At 42.7% G+C, this 16,478-nt stretch overlaps 1 protein-coding gene across 1 annotated transcript in view; it reads right to left on the reverse strand.

The window, feature by feature from the left end:
- strn (striatin, calmodulin binding protein) overlaps positions 1-16,364 on the reverse strand; it is a 26,460-nt gene extending 10,096 nt beyond the window's left edge. Inside the window, exons 1-3 of the mRNA XM_076162273.1 lie at positions 16,021-16,364; positions 3,711-3,814; positions 534-607 (exon numbers count right to left, since the gene is read on the reverse strand). Of these exons, the coding sequence (XP_076018388.1) occupies positions 534-607; positions 3,711-3,814; positions 16,021-16,233 (391 nt within the window). The 5' untranslated portion in view covers positions 16,234-16,364. The remainder of the gene's footprint in view (positions 1-533; positions 608-3,710; positions 3,815-16,020) is intronic.
- Between the last annotated feature and the right edge of the window lie 114 nt (positions 16,365-16,478).

The raw sequence follows: 16,478 nt of genomic DNA on the forward strand, positions 1-16,478 counted from the left end.
CCCCGCTTCACTCCCCCACCTCCCTCATTCATCAACACTTCAAGGGCTCTGGAGCTTTGAAACAGCCATCATGAATAGAGATGAGGAAGGAGGAGAACAAATATCGCAATCTGACTTTAATGATAGAAAAAAGGACTTGAACACGAGGGACTGAAATTATGATGACGTGCACAAGGTAAGAACAGACACTTGAAATGGAAGTTGGGCAATACCAAAACGTAAACAGTAAGTTAATGAAGTGGCTAATGATTCGTTTGGGTGTGCTGTGTGTATATGTGTGTCTCTATGTTTGTGTTACGGAAAATGGCTCATTATTGATTTTCCATTTCATAATGTGTCAGTATCAACAACGGCGTTTCTTCACCATTAAGTGAACAACACTGTCGAAAATCGTTGAGCCAAACAAGATTCAACACGAGCGCAGCCTTTACCAGCATAACACTCCTGCCACTTGAAGGTATGTGAACACGCCAATCCCGCGGTGATTCAGCGCACAGAGGTGGAGTTTGTTCTTTCAGGTTGCATCGACTTACCAGAGTCATAGCTCGGGGGTTTCATGTCACCTTGATTTAACTCTGTCCCATATTTTAACTTGTGGTATTTCGCTCTGGAAGGAAAAAAAACAGGCAGACAGACACATTAATAAGCAGTAGACTAGAAATGATTCAACAACAAGGCATTAAACAAAATCTGGGATATACTTAAAAGTCATCTCAACCATTTACTTCTCATAAAGTCATTCAGATTCACTTTTCAACTACACTAAATCATTTTCATTTTGAAATCTGGCAGTGAGGAGCAGCAATATTTAGCTGACATTTAGCTTAAATTTTCATTACTTGTCTTCTCTTTTCCAATTCTCAAGGGGGTAGAAGCAGGGTGACAGCATGTTAATTGTTATTTCAGTAATTAATTCAAATATATGCATGTATAACACATACAGAAATGCAGTTAACACACTTAGACTGAGCATGCAGAGAGACACTGTGAGCTTGCAGTTCTTCACATTTGTCCCAGTATCGTTAAACAGCGACATGAAAAAGCTTTTATCCAGTAATGAAACATTTCTATCGTGATGAGAGTGCTTGATATTTCTATCAGAACCTGACAGGAGCTGAACTATCACACCAGGCCGGATATGGACATAATATTTAACATAGAAGCTGATCGCCGCTCTAAGGCTGTGTATCCAGTAAAGTGTAATATTACCAAACGCCAGTAGTGACACAGAGTTTCTTTTGAATCAGTGCATTTACAAGGTATTTCCTACTCATAATCTGTGGGGACATTGAGTGAGGTTCTTGGGAATAACAAAGTGTCACAGAAGGCTTCACTCAACACTCCAGTTATGTAGAGTGGTCAAGCAATTAAGTTATTAACACTTGACAATAATGATGAATGAAGTCGTTTTAGTGGAAGTGAAATCATTTCATGCATAATGGATGAGAGGCTTTTCAATCATATGGAGGTGAATTTAGGAAAGTTCAAGCTCCACATCACAGCCATCAGGTCTCAACACATTTTGGATTCATGTAGAAGATGGCACTATCCACCACAAACATCAAAACAATGAGAGATCATCTTTTGAATGAACGATGTGCAACCTCTCCACCATAAATCCTTGTATATGACCAAATATGGCATTTTGGTAGCTTGTGACATCATCTATAGCATATAGCATAAATAGTCTTAGCCTTTGCAATAATAAAACACTGACCAAACTAATGCAGTTTTTCAATTGACTGCACACACACATGCGCACATCAGTAGTAATGAGGAACCAAGAGACCTCATGCTCCGTTTCTCAACACCTCCACTCCGCCCACTGAGCCAGAGGAAGCACCTCCATCAAAATCAAATTCATTTTAAATTAGGCACATCCTGTATTCACAAAGCCACATCTGATATTGCTTTCAGATACCCTGGGAGACACGACCTGTTGCCTAGCAACCAAAGAGAGCGGTAGTAATTCCAGGTTAAGTGTTGCTCCTGAGAAAGAGCTCGTGGTGATATCACTGGAGTAAAGTCGATAAATACACACCACAGAGAGCTAGAGGAGGATTACAAACCAAACCTAATTATGATGTTTATGTTGACAGAGCAGAGGTAGGCAAAATTGAACTAACCTTTGGCAGACTAAAGGGGTGACAAAGGACTAACTTATTCTGACACCTGTCTGACTCGGTTGTGTGACAACCCTTATTAGCCGGGACACTCTCCCACTCGCAGCTCAAATGAACAGGATTCCTGCAGCTACACTTTGGCACTGCTGGCATTTTCTGAGCTGGCAATCTCAGTTTTCATTTGCCAATTCTTAACTTTCCAAAATCCACACATGACTTTGTTGATTATATAAAATCTGATAGAATTCCCACACCACACATCTTCTCCACAGCGCCTCCTCTACCTGTAGTATATACACTGATTACACAGACACACCAATTCATCTCACACAATGTCACACCCAACTGTTTTATTGATAATGCAGTGAATTGCTTCTGAGCTAAGCAGAGACACTCAACTACATTATACAATAGAAGGGCCTTAATTAGAGGGCAAACCTCTACAGATGACATAATCGCTGAGGCGCCATGGTAAAAATTATGCTGCCCATATGCACTACCACTTCTGATTGAGGCTGCACGACCCACTTGACAGCTTAATGTCACATTGGGAGCGACATAGTGACATCACCGCTATTTCTCCGCTCTTGGGTGCAGCCGTGAGTCAAGGATAGCAGGTCAGCGTGGCGCACAGGACAATGAAAACAACGTAAATTTGCTGGTATACTGAAGAAACAAAGCTTCTACAGTGACCTTGTCTTAGCCGGAGAGAGAAGTCTCCTTTCCTGTCCAGTCTTTCCTCTGTGGAGGGAGCATCCTACAGCAAACAAAGCCTTCCTGCCTACACATGCTCATGTCCATAGACTTCACACGAGCTGGACTCAGGGGAATCTGATCTAACTCCATTAGTGCTACCACTGACACACGCCATCTGAGACACTTTACTAGAAAGTGTAGAATATAAACACGGATTAGCTGGGATTTAATCATTTGAAAGGCCAGTTAGCCCTTAGTACACAATTATTTAAATAGTCTTGGAGGTAGAAATCACTGAAGGGAGCTCATTCCTCCACCAAAGCTGCACAATACTATCAATCTGTTGTCAATAAAAGAAAATGTTCAACATGCATCACAATCCAAACATCATCAACTATACTGGAATAACTCATATCATATTGTTACAATGGGGCATCTGGTGGCTCAGTATATAAAGAAACCGACACACACACTGGTGACAGCTACATCCTTGGTTGGATTCTAGCTGGGGACCTCTGTTGCAGGACATTAACCTCTTTCTCTCTCTCTCTCTCAACATGTCCCGTCTTTCTCTGCTCACTTGCTCCACGACCAAATCCAACCACAATTTTCACGGAAATCTGCTGCTGGGTTTGAATAAATATACTATAGATACCTAAAAGGACAAATAAACAAACGGGACTGGAGGTAAAGCTATACCGAGAGTTGCAGCCGCTCTGTACAGGTGCAGCAGATGTTGATTTGACGAGCATACGAGAATCTCACGCTTCAATATTTCTCAAGAGGCAGGAATGTATTTTTAGGGCTCTACACAACATGGGAGCGCTGCAGTTGCTCCTGGGGGCGGGAGTGGGGGGGGGGGAAATGGTAACGGGCAGTAAAGGCACCAACCTCTCTTGCTTGAGCGCATACTCCAGCATTTTGATCCTCCTCACAAGGTCTTTCTTCAGGTTCTCCTGGCCTTTCCTCTCCCCCTGTAGGAAAGCGATTTGGGCCTGAAAACAGAAAGGAGGTATGTTGAGACACAGTAATAGTGGGAGGTTACACGACAGTTGCTTCTGTATAAAAAGGTTGTGTTGTGCTGTTGTGTTTCTGGTTTCTTGGCATCTTGTAGGCTACATTCACTATACAAAAGAGACTGACTTATAAATAAACTACAAAGAGAACCTCTATAAGGATCATCTGAGAATAACAGTAGAGATAGACATAGGTGGATGTCAAATCGATAATGTGTGGCATGATGGGAAATAAAAAGACAATTGCTACGGTTCTATTTTAATCTAACCCAGTCACGCTCAACATCACCCACACACCAACCAGCCCTCCCCTCCTTCTAAATCTCTTTTCCTCTGCATACAGGTCTCTGTCTTCAGTCACAGGCAGCAGCTGCTGACGCACTCGGTCTGAGTCAGCATTACATCACTGGGTACCACACAGGCGCACACACATTTATAATAAACAACAAAGAGGCTGAAGCTTTAACAGTATGGACTGCTCCTGACAAACAAGCATAGAGCAGGACAGATGACATGGACTACAATCACCAGACATATTCAGATATAGTCTCTTATGCTTGATTCTACATTTAGTTTAACCTAAAGAAACAGGAACTACTGTACATTCAGACTCAGTACTGGCTTTTTGGTAAATGTTTTGGTTAAATGGATCCAAAATATACATGCCACTGCCACAAACAGAAGAAATAAATCATAATTAAGTGACTGCCGGGTTCCCTAAGATAAAGAGACGCCTCTGCCCCCCGTGGGAGTGGAGTTGGTGGAGTAGCAGGCGCCCCTTACCCAGAAATAGCACTTCACAGAGTGGAAAATGACCGGTAAACAACGGTGGGGGTACTCTACTCTGGACGAAGCTGCTGGAAATAGCTATAACTTCATAAATAAAAGGTCACACAGTACATCGACAAGCAAAAAACGGCTAAAGACACACATACGAGGTACCCTTATGATACAAACACATTTTGTTTGGGTTTTGTTGTCAGTCTCAGTTTCTGTTTGCTAAATCCAGATACTTAATAATCATCAATTTTAGGCATGACTTCAGGTCTCCTGAAAACAAAACAAACCCACAAAATGCAATGCTGACTGTCAGAATGAGCTCAGTAGAACAGGAAATAGACAAAGTAAAAGTAATATTTTTGATTACAGGCTTGAGTGGTTAATAAGGCCTATAGCTTTTTTGTTGTTGATGGTTTACACTTCATCTATCCTCATTCGGATTTTTTCCCTCTGCATTTGACTTATTCTATGTTTAAGGAGCTCCTAACTCCTAGGAGCATGACTTCAGGTCAACAGTCTAGTGACTTCATCAAGGGCAAAGGCAGCACAGTTTTGTTGGAGGAAACTAGGGCACAAAGAAGAGAGAGACCCACACAAGCACGGGGAAAACATGGAACCTCCACAAAGAAACAACCAGAGATGCTCTTGCTGCGACAACACTGTGCCGCTGTGCCTGGTAATATCAACGATTTTCACACTTTTGGAAATTGCATCTAAGTCTTGCTGAAAATATCACATATATTTCTGGTGTGACCTTGTATCTTTGTTGTGAAAGTTACTTTAAATCGACCACAGCTAAACACGTCTAAGCTGGTTTACAGTGCGTCCAGTATTCTAAGGGGTAAAGATCAGCGAGTTCCAGTCTCAGAGCTGATGAAGGCTGCCTTGTTTACACAATGAAGGATGTGTTTTCTGTCATTTTCCCTTTCAGTGCTTCATCATAATTACTCTTCATCACACTGACTCTTGTCTCTTTTTGCTGTGAATCACTAACAAGACAATGAATCGGAAGAGGCGGACTTAAACAGTCGCACTCTCGCTAAGAGAAGAGAACACGACAGAATTGTGGGTGTGTTAAGATTTAGTGGGGGTTTAGATTAACACCAAAACCAAAAGGAATCCAGGCTTTCTCATGAAAATCATTTGAATCTCCCAGTGAAAAAACGACGTGTTATCATCTTAAGTGATGTAAAAGCTCAAATTGACTCCCTCCGCTTCAGTCGACGTGCTGGGTCTAGTGGAAGTCTGAGTGGGCTGGATCACAGTTCCGGTTGGATAGATGCTGCTGCAACAATGAGTCACGACAGCACTTCGTCTGCCTTGCGTTAACAGCTTTTCTTACCCTCCACATTTTTCTGTGGAGGAACGGCACTCATAACCTCATCTACTACCAGCATGATCTTTAAATTTAGGACTCCTAAGGTCAGCACTGATCCCCCGGCCAGGTATATCCATGACTCGGCAAAATAAGAAGTATCGCAGATGATGTTTTTGAGAGGAAGGTCGGCACAGAACGCCGTCTCTGATTCTTTATACATCCTGCGGGCATTTATGCGCAGCTGGATCCATGCTAATGCCTATTTGATTGACAACAATGTTCACAGAGAAGTGTGCACGCATCCAAAGCCAAAACAAGAGAGGAATGAGGAAATGTAGCCCAAGAAAAAAGTCTGAATCCTTGCCAAAATATCATTTATAAGCTTAGTTATTGTATCAGTGGAAATGAAAGAAATCTTCCTGGTGGACGGATCACGATTTACAAATACTTTTTTCATAATACAGGAGAGATAAGTGTTGTGGATGACAGCTGATGGAAATTTTAACAACATAGCAATGCAGCAGGAATTTATGTGAAGAGGCACACAAAGGGGCATGAGGAAAATATATTGCAAACAGGATAATATTACTGTTTGGATAGAGCCAGACTGTATGGCTTCTAAAACAACTAACTCACGCTAAAGAGGCACCATTCCAAATATTACCGGCTCAGGATATAAGAGCTAGATCCCATAAAACCTGTCTAACAAACACTTGGTGACATACATTACTTTTCTTTCAAGTCATACCTGAAAAGCTGTCAAGTCCAAAACAATGACAAATGATAAATGGTAAGAACAGGTTTCCAGGAGTTTGTTGTTTTGGACACACTCGAGAGAACAACTTCATACCAAGATTGCTACAAACTAATTTTTGGACTGTAGATGTAACTGTAACGTCTGCGTTTATTAAGATAACCAGCGACAACACACTTCTTTATGCAGTTAAAGAGCCAGTCCCGGGGATCCTTGGCGTCCTGCGCCTGCCAGAGATAGAGAAGAGTGGCGCTCTGTGATTCTCTGGCTCGCCCCGGCACTCCTCTATCAAACATTAACCTTGGGAGGAACGCTATTAGTCAACTCTCGCCATAAAGAGACACAGGAAGCATTTAATTCCAGGCCTCACACTGACTGCTTTATTGGGCTGCTGGATAAGGGCTCCTTAGTCTGTCTGACTAAGAGACACGTAGAATGGGGCATCCATCTCAGACTGGAGGCTTTTCCGAGACAGGAAAGGGAGACTGAGGAGAGAGCCTAATGGCTAGGGAGGGACATAAACACCAGCCACTGGCCAAGTACAAAAGCAAAGGTAAGGAACTTTGCTCACGTTTCCTGCTGCTTTGGCCCATAGTCAACACTATTTAGTTACACTTTCTCTTCTGTAAGTGAAACCAAGAAAAATAGATATATCTTAAAGACTCTTAGCTCATAACCCTTCCTGCCCTGGAACAAACTACAGCTACAACAAACTACAGCTGTAACAGGTATTTGGGTCCTCTCAAGGGCTATGAGAGAGATGTTATATTAGAGAGATTTTCATGTCAAAAAAAGTGAAAATGTGAATGACTCTTTGCGAAATTGTTATTAATGTAGATCAGGGATGGGAAAGTATTTCGGCAAAGGCCAAGACTCACATACACGAATGTATACGATAACATTTAATACCTTATCACATCCTTCAAGTGCACACACACACACACACACACACATACACATAGCACAAAAGCCAGAATGAAGCAATATTTGTCCTCTGTGCTATTCAGGCCCTGTACTGTATATGAAGGCAGCTTTGCTAGCCAATAAATCAGCACAACCAGAAGTCCCACCTTTATGAACCTTATCGCATTCCGTTTATATTGACACTGCGTCAGACGAGTGTTGATTTAGCTCTGTGGTTATTTTGCAAGCAGGCGGTTATGTTATTATGATTGGGTAGACTTGGATTAGGCCTATGGTATGTAGGTGTTTCTAATATGTTGTCTTTTGAACAGAGGTGGATAATAAGGAAGAGGAAGCTGTCTCAATTTGTGATATTGTATGATATATCGTTTTATGTTACTACAAACAGGAAGCGCAATGCAGTGAATTCACCGCAGACATTTGGACAACAGCAGACTGACGATACGGAGAAGATCTCTTGAAATGTCACTAATGTCGTTTGCGATGATCCGGGAGATTACTGTGGAGCTTTCGGTGTGATGGGCTAGTGCTTGGTTTCCTATTTTTGTGGGAAGTTCAATTCAATTCAGATCATTCTATATCTCCCCGCTCTGTCTTCCTCACACCATCATCATCATCAGTAGCCAGTTACCAGCAACCATTTATGAGCATTTCAAGCTTTCCATGCTTCATTGTTGCTGACAACATTATCAACGGCAACGACAACATTCTGCTCATTTCGCTGGAGATCCTTGATTTAAAACCCTCATATATTTGGCAGAAGATGACGCTGATGAACTTCAGTGACCAAAAAATGGTTACATCCAAGATCTATTATCTTCTGACTCAACTTTCATTTTCAGTTCACTACTTGATGATGAATACTAAACAACATCCTCACTTTAAGACCTTAAACCCTGCAAGAATTCCAGACATGTTTTCTCCCAGACTTGCTTTGCGTCATCGCCTCCGACATCCGAAACACAATGAGGCCATTTAAAAGTAGACAGAGAGAACACTGTGAAAAGACCAGTACATCTCAGCCACAACACTGAGCTCAGTGCATTTGTAAAAGATATTCTGAGAATATTCGCGCAACATTGGAGGCGTACGCAAAAACAAAACGGTCACATATGGTGCTCCTCCGGCCGTGATGACTCTTGATGGAGGGGCGAGGCCTGGAGTGAAGACCACATTTACAACACAAAGAACCTTACTCTCGACTGAACCCTGGCTTTGCTCTCGCAGTTACCACAAACCAATGAAGACCCTGATGGCAGGCCTGATAACTAGCCAAGTACATTCCACACATTCCGTTACACTGAAAGGAACAGAAAAAAAGCAGCAAAGCAACAAAACAAAGATGGAGGTGCTGGGCTACAGGAACTACAGTAAAGCTCCACAGCGACAGGAACATTCAGATCAACAGAACCTCTTCTTAGCCAAAACAGAACTGTAGAACATCAATTATTAATATTAATTTCCCTTAATATGGCAATTTACAACCAAACATCTAGAAATGCATTAAAAATAAGATTGTTTTAGGTGCTCATGTTGTAAAAGGTTTGTGATAGAGAAATCTTTGGTCTAAATTTGGCAGGTTGCCTGTCTGAAGGCAGCACATCTTCTTGAAATAATGTCTTGAAATTCAACTGCCAGTTTCGTTGGTTTTTGTGGCCACAAAATATGACTAAGGCTGCTAATAAGCCATTGTTCCTCATTATTTAGTTGTCCCTTTTTACAGTTTTGATCACTCCCACCACCAGAGATTTATGAGCAAGTGGAACAAATATTTCAACATGGCTTTTATATCTAATTGTACATTTTGATTCGCTTGGAATTTGATTTCCTGTGTGTCCTTGATCTGAAACAAAGCAAACAAAGTCGACGCCCTAAGCAGCTGCACAAGTACTAGTCATCTTTGCACAATGACCATCAGCCTAAGGAACATATGAAATATACTTGAAATAACTACAGTATATGAAGTAAATAGCTGAAACAGTGGCTGGAGGCACATAGTGGTTGTATGCGATTTGACTCATTTTGATTCACACCGTGATCCTACAAACTGTCACTCTGAGGAGTTTAATCCACTCTGCTGGTTTGCTTTTCCTGTGCCATTGAAGTAATGACTGACTGTGAAATGCTGAAAGGCTTTGATTAAGGCTGGAGCTCAGTCCTGCAGATGAGGACACCACACATCCATTCAAACCTGGATTCACAGCTCCTCTGATCAGATCGATGTCAGGTTGAGTCCCTAATCAGCTAAAACTGTTCAAGATTCTGGAATGACCAACACTTTGTTTTGCACTTTCTGTGGACTATTCCTCTGGATCAAACTTCTCTTTGGTGAAACCCTCACTGAGACTGTGTTTTGGCAGTTTCATCTCATCCTGACATCCTACAGGAGCGTCATTTCACACTTTGCTGTTACACTGCTGACATCAGGTTGACACGGCTCCGCTACCCAACGGGTGGCGCAAACAGAAAGATTGCATGCCGGGCTTGTTGAGGATGAGGGTGCAGCTTTGCATGTTGCAGCGTTAATATTACATAAGACTCACAGGGAACACACACACACACACACACACACACACACACACACACACACACACACACACACACACACACACACACACACACACACACACACACACACACACACACACACACACACACACACACACACACACACACACACACACACACACACACACACACACACACACACACACACACACACACACACACACCATTTTCTCTGACAAGTGAGACTGCATATAGGCTGTAAGGTGCGGCCATGGCGCAGCTATGTCGATAACTTCAATGTCTCATGGCTGCCAACACCTCAGCAAATCAGTAATGTGATATGACTTTAGCAATAGGATGAGGAAATAAAGTTTAAGCAGATGCAGGCAGATAGAACATCATGGGGCTGGACTTAAAATAGGGGGAGGGGGGGGGGTCAACAAATATCACCAAATTGGTATCTGTTATGTCACACTGAGTCATTAATTATTTGACAGATAATTTGACAATGGTTTTAATGATCAATTTTCCAATTTCTCTTATGGAAGGTCTTCCTGATTTTCTCTCAATGCAGTCGTTGAATGATGGTCAGATAAAAAAAGGAGGTCAACTTGGGCTGCAGGAACATGCGATGGGCATTTGTCAGTATTCTTTGACATTTTAGAGACTAAAGAAACAAAACAATTGAATCGATTAAATATGAATATGATTATCAGTCTAAGCAATATATGTAGTTGTAGTTATTTGGTCATTGCTTTTTAAATCTATATTACAAGCACCTGAAAATAGTTCATAATATACTCTTTTTCAGAATATGTTAAATATCACACTATTCTCTCAGCCCTCCAGATAACAGCTGATGACCATTTGGCCTCTTCACAGTGTGTGTTTTCAGATGTGTGTGTGTGGCACCACTAATCAATCACCATTTTCAGCACCTACTCTGGTATGTCAGGTGCTGTAATTTCCCTTTAACTTCAGTAGTAAGCATCCAACTTAAGTTACAATACAAAAGACAACAGTCTATAATCAAAAACGTATCGCTTATACCAACTAACGGGGAAAAAACTAATTATTATAATTCTGAGTTGTTTTTTTTAATCTATAATACATACCTATTATCAACATCTCACCAATTGCTCAGAGGCAAGAAAACACTGATGCACCTTCAGAACGTGTTGGGAAAAAAAGCTGCACTTTGACCCACTTGACAAATTTACAACTACAGGCTGTTGACCTCAGATTTAGTGTAAAACTGGGGGAGGCAAGCACAAGTAGACAGCTGCCCCGCACACCCACATGGACAGATGACGCCTGTAAGTGTGAATGGAGAAAGAAGAAGGGAATTAACAGGCCGATGAGGCGGCAGCTCTGCAGCTCGCTGAAAGGCTCTGGTGTGCGAGTACAACAGGGACGGCAGAGCACAGCTCAAAGGACTCCACTATGCAGTAAACATGGCTGAACTACAGTTACTCTCACGGGAAGAAGAGCTGCCTAATGAACCCTTTCACCTTCTCAGTACGACGCCAATGCAGTCATGACTTTGTTGTTCTGACTTGTCTTCTTGCCGATTCTGTTGAATATTTGTGCAGTCGAGTGTTTTTTTTTTTTCCAAACCTGCCAGAATCAGGTCAGCTATGTAGTTCTTTTATGTGAATGTGTCGCAGTTTTAATATTTGACATCTTTCAATTGTCGGTTGTTCTCTTAAGAGGAAACGGTAAATGTATACTGAGGAAGCCTCGGAGCCCATACTTACTCATAGCCTCCCATTCTGCGCCGCACACAGAGAGGGCAAACAAAAATAACAGCTTGGGGGTGGATGTAGTACCAACTGAGGAATGATGGTGACACCCATTTCTTTTACTGAATGCGAAGCTATGTACGTGTGTGTGTGTGTGTGTGTGTGTGTGTGTGTGTGTGTGTGTGTGTGTGTGTGTGTGTGTGTGTGTGTCCCTTACCACGGTGCCATTACACTAAATGTGCTTCAGAATTTGCCATAAGTCAAAGCAAACATGAGATCGCAGCAGCAAGTCATCTAGCTGGGACGCCAATTCTCACCTCCTTTACAGTTAGCTGTAGTTTTCTCAAATATGCACAGAGGCACATTTTGTGTGCAATTACAGTGTTGTTTTCAGGAATATAGGGAATCTTTCTGTGCACCAATGTCAGCCAATGATTCACCCTGTGCCCACATGGAGCCACCTTACACCCTGAGTCACCTTCAACCTTCTCATGGTGTCAAATTATGGCTGCAGACAGCTACTTCTGGCAAGGAGATATGCAATGCAGCACGGATTTCCCCATGTCTAGAGGGCTCACTCCCTGGATGATCCATGCCTGTTCCATACAAGCGTAACTCGACACAAACTCAACCATCAAGCCTGTCAGGCCGTAACGGTTTGAAAGCAGCATGTCGCGTGTACTCTGCTAATTAGAAATAAATACACTTGATTGGTTTGTTGCCACCACTCTGACTTGAAGCCAACACACATACCCTCGCATTTCAGTCCCCAAAGAAGTCGCTTTTACAGCCAAGAAAACAAAGCTATAAACTTTTGCCAACACCGATGAGACAGATCAGATGCCCTGTGTCGATTGATTATCAATGATCACTCGACTTGACTCCAATCATGGACGACAGCAATCTATGCACTACATACAATTGACAGTGGAAAAGCTTGGGCATGTGCAGTTTCCGTGCCGCTCCAGCAGAGAGGAGTGGCTCTGTCTTAGCCTGACCCAACAGACTTGCTCGACGACATTCCTAAGAGCCGGGTTCATCTTCCTTTCAGGCAGTGACATAAGGACACTGCTTCAGCTGTCTTCCATCCATTCAGTAAACCAGCCTCAACTATACTGGGAGGAGTGTATCTACTGGGCAGTGCATTAAACGCTTTATGGCCATGGTCATTCGGATGTACTTGCCAAGTGTTTGAAAACTCAACCCTGGATGTTTCACTTCTTCAGTTCTGATCAATGAGGCAACCGAAGGTGGTATTGCTCACCTGGCAGACCTGGCAGACCTGTCCAACGCCGGGACAGATCCGCCCACTTTGAAAACGAGAACGAGACTCACAACCAAACTCAAACACGTCCGCATCATCACCACCATCATCAGGCCCCCTTGAAGAACTGAAGAAGCCTTTTGGATGCACAGTGAAACATCTTTGCCATTGTCAAGTCCAGCATCGAGTTTTCAACTACTTAGCAGGTGTTCCACCCGGATGAACCTTCATAGACAATTGAAACGTACAGTATATTGTAATGTACATGGAATTTGGTGGAACAAACACACATGCATAATATCATCCATTACGGCTATTAAGCCAATTCATTATTTATGTGTTTATTTCCTTTGATTTAAATGACTTTATATCTTTTCTTCCTCAGTGTTAGCCATTCGCTAAGCGCTACTACACCAGTGCTTTTTGTGAGTGGTATGTTTTCATCAAGTAGCCTGTGTCCCTCAAGGACAATGCAAGGTTACAATTCCACATGGATTTGCCAAGCTTTGCAGCACTCAATTCGCTGTTACTTCTCAGGTACAGAGAGAGAATAAAAGAGACAGGAAATGCTCTCAGTTGGAAAAATTGGGCTTTTTTTTAATAGTTGAAAATGGGAAACATTTCATTGCCAAACTGCAATGGTTCCATGGTGGGAAAACATGGATGCCCGCAGTGAGGGGTTTGTTTGGCTACCCAGCTGGGGAGTTAATGGTTAACTAGTTATCAGTTAACTGATGTAGCAAATGGAACAGGTTAAGAAAACAACTAACTATATTGAGTTATTCATAATTATATTAATATGTCTGCGTGTCCACTAATCAACAGTGGCCTTCTCATTGGCTCTGTGTGTGTGTGTGTGTGTGAGGTCTCACAAACTTGCTGAGTTGGCGGCACACTGTGATGGGCTATGTGGCTATGATCATTGTGTTTTAAAACCTGGTTACAGAAGTATTTGTGCTATTGTAATTGTACTAGTTTATCAAGCTAATTAGGTGAACTTGTTTGTAAAAATTGAATAAAAAACAGTGAATTAAAAGACACTTGGACTGTAATTGTATGGCGCCTTAATCCAAAGCGCTTCATAATGACCTCACATTCAGCCATTCATACACTGATGGCAGGGGCAGGGGCCAACCTACAAACCAGGAGCAGATAGGGGTTCAGTGTCTTGCTCAACAACACTTTGACAGGATCTCCAGGAGGAACCCGGAACTTAACCAGGAACCTTTAAACCCTCGGCAACCGCTCTACCATCCTGATCCATGTCGTAATTTGCCAAACGTTGTTATTCCAAAACCCAAAAAATGTTTATGCAAAGGTTTAGCCAGCCTCTTTAAATACAGTGTCTAGGTCAAATCAAAGTAAGCATGTGTGTGTAGGTTTGAAACTGGATTTCCTAAACTCTGAACTACAAGCTCCTATGTAAACACAAGCAAGAAGATCTACAAATGAATTTCTAAACAATTAGCCGCACATTTAGGTAAGCTGCACAGGAATGGGAAGGTGTAAGAAAGACAAGAGCTCAAATTGAGCGCGCACCTCTTTGCCGCCACAAACACACCTCCCCATAAGCCACTGGGTAACTTCACTGTGCTTTGCCGCAGTTGCTGCTGCCTCACTGATAAGCCTGCTTCGTGACGGCAGACAGGAAGCTCAACGACACGGGCCAAACAGAGCAGCATGGCGGTAATGACTCAAAATCGTACTACGCTGATCAACCCTCTTACAACCATTGTAGAAACAATGCACTGAACATCCCATCCCCCCCCCCCCCCCTGTCCTTCCTTTGTGAGCGGAGATCAGTCTGTAGACAGCGCAGTCTGCTGTCAAATCCCAGAAGTCAGTGCTGGTATTTACATCTGGCATTGTCATTTAACAACTGTGACCAAAAACATCAACTAACCCATCAAGTATATGCAAGTCAAACATTAGGCTTAAACAATGTCTGACCAAAAGCATGGTCTGGAACTTAAGTCCAATTCCCAAACTGTGCACCCTTAAGATATCATCTACCATCTATATACACTTGTTGATAAACTGAATCAAGGGGCTACTGGGTTTATAATTGCCATTGTCTGGCTTTGACCCCTAAAGTCAACAGGGGTTAATGGCCTCTTCTCACCAGCTAATGTGTTAATGTATTAACACACAGCACTCTGAACTCTCTTGTACAGTGTTAAGAAGTTATACGTGACGCAAAAGAAGGAAGTGTAACATTCATATGGAAAACACACACCAGAGAAACTGTATCTTATGAATAACAGGTGAGCTGAATATTCACCATTGGATCATCAACTGGCAGACAAACACAGACAGGACTAATCTGTTTGTACTGGCTAATGTGAGTTAACATGACACATGACAAAATATCTGAATAAGGAACCCACGGCCACAATGTAGTCAAGAAGGTTAAGCCACTTCGGAAGACCCACATTCCTCCATGTTATTTTATATTTTTCCGTTTAAAGCCACATAGATTCATCTCAAAATAATAAAATAAATGAAAAAATCTAAGTAGCATCAGCATACACAGGTGTGTGTCCAATACATTTGCGTCACCCCAACAACTTAAAAAACGTTCGCTTTCTCGAAAAACGCAGCTTTCGGTTGGTGCTTTAATTAGCATTTTCACTGATATAAATAACTCTTTACCCTGAAACGTGTCTACTAGCTCGAACAGGCAGCTAACAAGTTCAGGCGTTTCAGTGGTGGATCAGTCGGGTCTGTTGGGGCGCTGCAGCTCCCTTTAGCTACTGAGCTACGGCTAACACTCTAGCCTGGTAGGCTTAACAATTAAACAAAACAACGCAAAGCGACGTACTACGCACGAACAGCGCAACGCCCCGCTAAAGACACTAACGTATGACCATAAAACACAAGATAAGGTAATTTTACCTGTAATTCGGCCCGCTCCACCTCCCATTGTGCCCTTTCTACTTCGAAACGGGCCCATTCGTGCTGCAGGAAGTGCAAGATCCCCGGGATACTGTACTGCGCCCTAGCCGCCTCTCCAGCGTCGCCATCAGGCAGCGGTCCTTTCCCACCACCGGGTAGCACAGAGTTGTTATTATTGTTGAAAAACACGCCGGGCCCCGCCTGTTCGTCCATGGCCGGGCTCCGTGGAACGCACTGCCCGCTGTCTCGCTTATTTCTGGGTGCAAGATACCAAAGGGGCGGTAAAAAAAAAAACCTCTCGACGGCTCTCCGTCCGCTCAGCTAGAGGGAATGAACTCACTTTCTGACAGCTAGCTGTCATTGCATTACGTCAGCGACGTCGGTAACGCCCACAGTACGTCGATTGGGAGCGTTCGATTTGTCTCAACACGACACGAATCTATCTATCTATCTATCTA

This window comes from Genypterus blacodes, unplaced genomic scaffold (genome assembly GCF_046128005.1).
Source record: "Genypterus blacodes isolate CSIRO-AG114 ecotype Tasmania unplaced genomic scaffold, CSIRO-AGI_Gbla_v1 ptg000012l_1, whole genome shotgun sequence".
In the NCBI taxonomy this organism is placed as follows: domain Eukaryota; kingdom Metazoa; phylum Chordata; class Actinopteri; order Ophidiiformes; family Ophidiidae; genus Genypterus; species Genypterus blacodes.